A 7,975-nucleotide genomic window follows, 5' to 3' on the forward strand; every position below is an offset into this window, starting at 1 on the left:
TCATTTTCCAACTTGTGTAATTTACGGTAAATCCATTTGTTTCTTGACCTTTTCATACAGATTTTCTTTTTCCTCTTGCCTCTCATTAAATGATATCTTTAAAAAATATTGAACTCTTACAGTGCTTATAATATGTATTGTAATTTGCTTTCATAAAGTCAACATAAATAAAAAGTTTTGAAAACCATTTTTGACTATTTTTAGCACTAAGAAAATGTGATTTTTGTTAAAGGGATATTCTAACAAACTATCATGATAATGTCTTTTCTGAATGTGACAGTATTATTTTAAGAGTAAAAAAAATACTGAATACTGGCCTTTAGTGTTATTATAATCTGACAGAAAATAACACTTGATAGGCATAAGCACTATTCACTTTTTCTGTTATTAACAAAAGAAACAATTATTTGTGTAGTGATTTGGTAGTATTTGCAAAGCAAGTCAAGTCTTTGAAATTAGTATACAAATGATAGATTTTAAATCAAAAATGTTTATTGTAAAAAAAAGACCTTGAAAATTGTTTTTTAAAAAAGAAACATTGATATCACAAGTCTTCAGGTCGTTTACAGACATAGCTATAGACAACATCTCACTTTCATACAAAACTCATTCAATCATATAAAAATAAACACAAATTTACATTGACGCATCACTATACAAATCATTTAAAAGGGCACTTGGGTGTTGTATTATTGCATTTGCTGTATGCATATAAAATAGTTTAAGTACATTACTGAACTTCTAAGAATCCTCTCTTGCACTTATTCCCATTTTTAATTAATTTTAGAAAATCATTAAAATTCTTTTAAAAAGTAAGACATGGAGCATGCACCAGGAATGTTCAAAGCTAGTCTTTCCCTCTGCCCCTAAAGGCACATACTATTTATTAGCAAAAACAAAACAAAACAGAAAATACTTTTAATACATTCTCTTGTTTTTTTGTTGTTGTTGTTCTTTTTTTCCTCTCTTAAAAACATAGTTTAAAGCATGACAGGTAATTAAAAAAAAGGCTTTAGTTCAGCAATGGCAACCAGACATCAGACATGTGATGAAGTAAACTTGGAATACTTTATAAGGCACCTGAGATAGCGTCTGGCAGATTCTCTTCCTATAGGAATTTCTATCACAAACTCTATTACAAAGCAATACTGTTCTTTTCAGTTGAAATGATTTGGCAGCAATGTAAATCTTTGCATTCTTTCTGAGTAAGGAAAGATTCAATGTGCTTTTTGCTTCATCTTTGAAGAGAAAGGTCCTGTCTTTATTCCTCTCAATCTAGCTGTCAGTAAATATATAGGAATTTTAAACTTCACATGGAAAGGATTAACTTTAAACACATGGATTCCGTGCTCTTGCAGCTTCGTGTGTGTGTGTGTGTGTGTGTGTGTGTGTGTGTGTGTGTCTGTACGCGTGTCTATACATATTATTTGGTTGGTAAGCACAAGAGAAAATGCCTTTGGACTTTTATTTGTCATTTGGCGTCGGAGTGAAGAAATGCATTCTGTTCGAGTAAACATTGATTGCGTCACTCAGTGTGCTACACAGCAGCCAGATTCCTCATGTTTGTGCAGAAGAGACATTCTGGAGAAGGTTTTGGAGCAGTTTTTGCACTGATATTTCTTTACATCAGAATGGGTCTGAAGATGAGCCCTCAGGTTTGACCTGTCTGCAAATGCTCTGTTGCAGTGAGGGCAAGAAAAAGGCTTCTCCCCTGCGGGTGGGGGTGGGAGATGAAAAAGAAAGACAGTCAGTGTTTTCAGAGGAACATAAAGTCAAGTCATGTTAATGAATATCAATTTTGCCAAAAGAATGACAAGCCGCAAAACCTGATTAAAATTCCCCATAATAGATGTTTATTTTAATATCTGGCCCTTTAAGATTAAGTTGAATGCTGCATTAAAAAAAAAAAAAAAAAAAAAAAAAAAAAAACAATATTATTACTGCTACCAATCATGCAGAATAATTCATCTAGTTCTAGGACTTTCACTTACTAAAGCTTTCTGCTTCAGCAGGTGTAGCTAATGTTGAGTGCCTCCAAACATTTCCCAATATTTTCCCTTTTCCCTCTTTCTGTATTATGACTAAGGCAGTATATATGCCTTGACTCCCTGAAGGATGATTTTGTACTAGCAATAAAAAATTCAGCTGCAAAACCCAAAACAAAACAGAAGATGCAAGGCAAATTCAGTTCCAACTATCCAACTCGCTAAGAGGGGATAGATTTCACAGCAAGAATGTAACTAACAGAAAACTATAGGAAAATCCTTCATCTATTTACCAAATCAATTGATTAAGATAGCAACATTTGTATTTGCTGATTACTGGGGGCAGTTTCACAGAACACACATTCAAGCATATCTTTCCTGATTTTCTAACTGATCTTTGAGACCAAACCACCTGAATCTACTTTCCAAAGTCTAAATGCTGTTTGCAGTCTCTGGAGCAGAGGTTGTTAGCAAGAAACGGAGCACTCTGTGCTCTAACAACTTTTTGAGTACTCAGGAAGCAGCTATCAGTGATCGTCCATCACGGAAAGCATTATGTCACTACTTCATGCAAACCCCACAGGCAGCCTAGAGTTTAATTCTATCGGGGAGTAACATTCCTGTCTTGGTTTTTCTCTTACCAGTGTGAGTTCTAATGTGTCCTTGAAGCAACCAGGGCCTGGAAAACGCCTTGCCGCAGATCTTGCAGACACAAGGTAGTGTGTGGGTCCGAATGTGCATCTTAAGGGCGCCCAGGCTCACATATTCCTTGTCACAGTATTTACAGCTGAAAGACTTCCTAGACTGGGCATCGCAGTGCAGCTGCTTATGTTTGGCCAGCCCAGAAAAAGTTGAGTAGGTCTTACTGCATAAATTGCACTGAAACTTTTCAGCTTCAATGGCATGGGGATCTGAAAGCTTGGATTGGAGTCTTTCCTCTTCGTCACTAATGGGGCTTTCTGAGCCACTGTGGTCCTTGGATGAGGTGTCAGATGGAGGAGGGGGACTCACTCGCCCCAGGGACGAGGGGTATCCGGAGAGAGGAGAGAGGCCATTGGGAAGTGGGGAGTGGAATGGAGCTGTCGTAGTCCACACGGTAATGGGGCTGTATGCTCCCGAGCTGAGGATCTCTGGCTGTGGTATGACAGGCACGGGGTAACTCTCATAGAGATATGGGGAAATAATCACTGGGGGAAAGGAAAGGAAAGAAGAGTAAGGTAAAAATGGCTTACGAGAAACGTACATACGCACACACGCTGAGAAGATATCTGGCAACACACGGGCGACTCCCTAACGAAGACGACAGGCTCATGTAGGAGGACATATGCCTCGGTAAGACATCGCGTCCCCAGCCTGGCATCTGCGGAGTTCTTGCACCGAGCCAGCACGTAGTCTGACAGCTGCCCTGAGCCACAGCACGTTCTGCAGCCCGGGACTGCGGCCCGGCGGTGCCTCGGCCGCCCGTGGGGCCGGAAGAACCCGGGCGTTATTCTTAAACCTACAGAAAAGCCGCTTCCCCCTCGATGCACGGGCTATTTACATGGATGACGACCGAGCACGGCGAGATGCGTCAACCAGGCTCCTTCTACGGGAAAAGTCTCAGCACGAGAAAAAAGCAGTAAATTCAGCACAGACCGTTACGTCGTTTATCTCCACGCGCTCGCTACGCGCATGTCCAAGCTCTAGAAAGCGAAGCTGCCGGAGCTGCACGGAGTTTCCCTTGTCAGCAAAGAGTTTGAACAGCTTTGAATTAAAACTCACCCTCAATGATCAAAAGACCATAAGCCCTTGCAGGACATGCTTAGGAGGAGAACGGCCGCGTCTTTAGCTCTTTTGGGACAGCATCTGCGTGCTGATACTTCTGTATTTTATTTTATTTTCTTTTATTTACCTGTGTGCGTGTCCAGTTCGCTGTAGTTCGGCTTCTTGGAGGCGTTGAAATGCTTCTTGACCAGGAAGGAACGCGGCATGTTGCCGGCGCGGGCGGGCGGGCGGCCGGGCGGGCGCGGATAACGGTCCGGGGCGGCCGCGGCGGGCGCTACAGCATCGCGGCCGGGCCGGGCGGGCCGGGCAGGGCAGGGCCGGCTCAGGTGCGGCGGGCGGACGGGCCGGCGCCTCTGAAGTCGCGCGGCTGCTTCGCCGACTGAGCCCGCCCGCGCCGGGACGGTTTCTCTCCTGGCTTTTGCCGGCGGGAGCCAATCGCCGCCGAGAGCTTCGGGTTTCAGCCCCGCCCTCCGGGGCAGCCGCGAGCGGAGGGAGACCCTGCGGTCGGGCCGAGCCGTTCTGCTCCGACGGGCGGCTTTTCGGGCTTTCGGGGCAGGGGGGAACGTGTCGAAGCGTTTTCCAGAAGGGTCGCCCGTCCCCTCGGGGCCCCGCGCGGCGGCCGCTCTCCGAGCCGGGGTGTCGGCCCGGAGCCCGCCTGGCGTCCTGATGTGGGCGACGCAGACCCCGGGACGCGGAGGCGGCCCCCGGGACGCCGGGTCAGCCTCGGTGCGAGTGACCGCCTGGACCCGGGAGCGGCGTTTGGAGGGGGCCCCTCGCACAGGGACCAAGCCCCCCAGGCTGGGCTTTTGAGAAAGGCGGGCGGAGGCCCGAAGTCGAAGCGCGGGCGGGAGCGGGGCCCGGGCGCTGGGAAGGCACCGCGGGTCTCCGGGCCGCGGGGACGCCGGGCGGCACTGCCAGGTGGCACTTAAGTGGTCGTGCCACCACGTTAGCTATGGTGGCTTGAAAGAAACGCTTTGTAGCCTCCTAAAGAACTTATCCGAAGAACTGGAAAACTGCAAAGATTGAAAGGAGCCCTGGCCGGGGGGCGGGGGTGGGGTGGGGGGACAATAGGTGAACTGTCCTTGGGAACCGTGGAAAATCCTCTCAGACACAGTTGACCGGCGTTCGTATCTTTCCGTGTCTCACAAAGTGTTTTTAATACCAAAAAAAAAAAAAAAAAAAAAAAAAGCGTGTACGGGTCTTTATTATTTCATTGCAAGTATTTATTTGCTTTTATTTGGCGCCTTTTTCTTCACTGTAAAGTCATCAATATCCATCTCAGTATCTGCCAGTTTTGTGTATTGCATCAAAAAAACCAAAGCATGTTCCCGTGAGCACTACTTGATTAATTTTTTAAGAGGATACTCTGGCAACCAGCAAAAGCCACTTTGCTTTTGTACATGGTGTTACATCTAAAAATACCCTAAGGTGGTTTATTTTAAAAGTAAGATTCCAGCCATATTTTTCAGCATCTCAGTCCATTTCAGACTTTTCTCCCTACCTTTTGCTCAAAGAATAAGGAACGAGCCAATTACCTTGCAGACCACCCTACTCCTGTTTCTAACAGGTGCTGGAAGCAAAAAATGACCGTGGTGATGTCAGGACTTGGGAACGAGGGAACAGTGCGTCGTCGGGCCGCGCCGCCGCCTCTGCGACCTTCTAAGCAGGAGCCCGGGCGTTGGGGGAGGGGCGCTCGCGGGCTTCCCGGCTCATTTCAACGATTCCTCTTTTCTCTCCCAACAGTCACTAATTTAAATGTCAAACAGAGGAATGTAGACGAATCCTGGTGCTAAGGGAGCCTCATCTGTCGGAGACAGGAAGATGTGAGGACACGTTGGGCTTGTCCGCACACTGTAACCTGGGCTGCAAGTCACAGCCGGCTCCCAGGGCTTGCTGTCTGGGAGGGTTTGGTAAGATTCAGGCACCCGGTTTACCGGGACAGGAGTCCTCCTTGCCCTTTCCACCCCGTTTCCTGCAAAACGCACATCTTGGTAGAAATATAGATGAGAAAACACAATTTGCCAGGGGCTTTTATTTCTTCCTCTCACTCTACAGAGTCTGTCCACAGCAGGGAAGGGTGTCAGAGAAACTTTTAATATTTATTTGCTGGTAGTTGTAACAGAAGATAACCTTCCAAAACGTGCATTTAGAAAGCCACTGAAAAAAGTTGAACCATGGCAATGCACTCTGCTTGAAAAGAGAGCCTGGATTTGGATTAGGGAGGCATGACCGAGCCGAGCCCTTGGGCAGGTACCGGGGGCTGCACCACGCCAGGCGTCCTGGCCGCCCCCACTGCGAGGGCGCACGGGGCTGGGGGTCGTCACGAGCCGGTCCCACGGACACCCGTGTGAGGTCTGCCCCGCGGCCGGCGTGCGCCAGCCTCAACAGGTGCTCAGCTTAGACCCGGCGGAGGTCGTTCGGCGCCGCGACGATGCGGCAAGAACGCAGAAGGAAGTGGGGCCACACCCTAACGCAAGGGGCTGGGACTCTGCTGGGACAAGACAGAGGTTTCCTTCTGCAGCCGGAAGGCCCGTATGGAGGAGCTGGCTTTGGTCGTTGACTAAAAGACTCTCTCTTGCCTGGGGACAGAAATCTTTGCCGAGGCAAGGACACCAGATTTTAAATGTTTCATTTTGTAATGAAATAGAAAGCAATTAATGACTGAGGAAAAGAAAAAAAAAGGGGCAAAACAAACCCAAGTGGGTGTTGCTAGTGCAAGGACTCGATGCTCGGTTGGTGAGAAGCTGGTGTTACATCGCTAGCAGTTATTATGAGAGAATGTGTTTGTCCTGTGACTTACTGTGGCAGCGGCTCACAAGCGATGGGCACAGGCCATGGAGAAATAAGGAAGGCCCAGGCTCTGTCCTGAGGCTCCTGGCAGGTTAATGTGGGGAAGGGAGAAATGAGGAATGCCGGTGTCCACAGGGGCCTTAAAAAATAGCCCACCCACGGCGTGGGCCCCACTGGAGTGTACTTTCCCTTTCTCGTCTTCTGTAGAATTGAGCCTGTGGATAATTGGGACCCTAGAAGCCCGTGTGATCTAATACCTTAATTGCCACGATGTGACAGACCTGACGGTCTATTATTTCCTTTGTTTTCTCGAAACGCTGACCAAGGTAACTTGTGGAAAACTTTGAATATTAAAGCTCTGGGACTTCTTGGTCCAGCCTTCCCCCTCAGGCTACCTGGACTGTTGGGGTTTCTCCTGCATCCGGTCTTTTTTATAAAAGACACATTCTTGCCCTGCCAAATAGGGAAATAAACTAGATTCATGAGGTTTGGGAATGCACCTTGGATTTATTTACTTTGCACAGAGATTTGTGCACGTTTAGGGATGCAGGTGTGTAAAAAGCAGTGCAGGTACTGACTACCAAGTTTAGGAAATGGTGTAAATCTAGCACCAGAAGAAAGCACTGTTTGGCAGAGGTAGAAAATCCCATGTTGTCTGGGCCCTACCTCCTAAAATGAACTGCATCTCTTTCTAGCTTTAGTTTGGGGCATGATCGCCCTTGAGGCAGGGGGAGAGATTAATTTCCTTGAGTCACGTAAAGTATGAAATGTTATTTATTGGTTTGGCTGTGTTATCTGGAGAATATTATAATGCATTACTAATTTAAAAAATCTATTTATATAAGAACAGAGGGTCTATTATATATAACTTTGAAGTTAGAATGACAAAGTTGTGATGCCATTTTGTGGTTTTCTACATGTACATTTGTACACGTATATAGATATGTATTTATATTTACACTGCTAATTCATAATTTAATTCAGTCTCAGATGAAGTAAACCAACCCCTAAAAGTAAGAGAAATAAATGTTTCCTTTTATTACCTGGGCTGCTCTGTGTGTAGATTATGTTTAATACTCATCTCTAATTTCTTTTGGAATGATTTAGGGACAAATTATTCGAGTGCACTTTGGATTCCATCTATACATTCTGAGCTGCATTATAAGGAGCACCTCTTCTCTCTGAAAGTGTGGGCGGGACTCACACAGGCACCCAACACACATAAGTAGATCTGCTCAATGATGCCAACAGAGCCAAATATGAACATTCACATGCACACACGTCTAAAGTGGGTTGAAAAACTATAGTAGCAAAAAATGACTTCAGGATGTCCCTCTGCTGCTTAGGCATTCCCTTGTGTGTCTGTCTGGTGTTAGCTCTAATGCTATTAGCTCAGTAACTACCATCACATGTAATCAGTAAATATTTAAGGTCAT

At 46.1% G+C, this 7,975-nt stretch overlaps 1 protein-coding gene across 1 annotated transcript; it reads right to left on the bottom strand.

Moving 5' to 3' along the window:
• Positions 1–610: 610 nt before the first annotated feature.
• Positions 611–4,002, bottom strand: SNAI2 (snail family transcriptional repressor 2). Its single transcript, XM_063079936.1, has 3 exons — positions 3,877–4,002; positions 2,627–3,172; positions 611–1,711 (listed from the first exon to the last, which is right to left on the bottom strand). The coding sequence occupies exons 1-3, from the start codon at positions 3,953–3,955 to the stop codon at positions 1,530–1,532; spliced, it is 807 nt and encodes a 268-aa protein (XP_062936006.1). The 5' UTR covers positions 3,956–4,002; the 3' UTR covers positions 611–1,529.
• Positions 4,003–7,975: the final 3,973 nt, after the last annotated feature.

This window comes from Cynocephalus volans, chromosome 15 (assembly GCF_027409185.1).
Source record: "Cynocephalus volans isolate mCynVol1 chromosome 15, mCynVol1.pri, whole genome shotgun sequence".
NCBI lineage: Eukaryota > Metazoa > Chordata > Mammalia > Dermoptera > Cynocephalidae > Cynocephalus > Cynocephalus volans.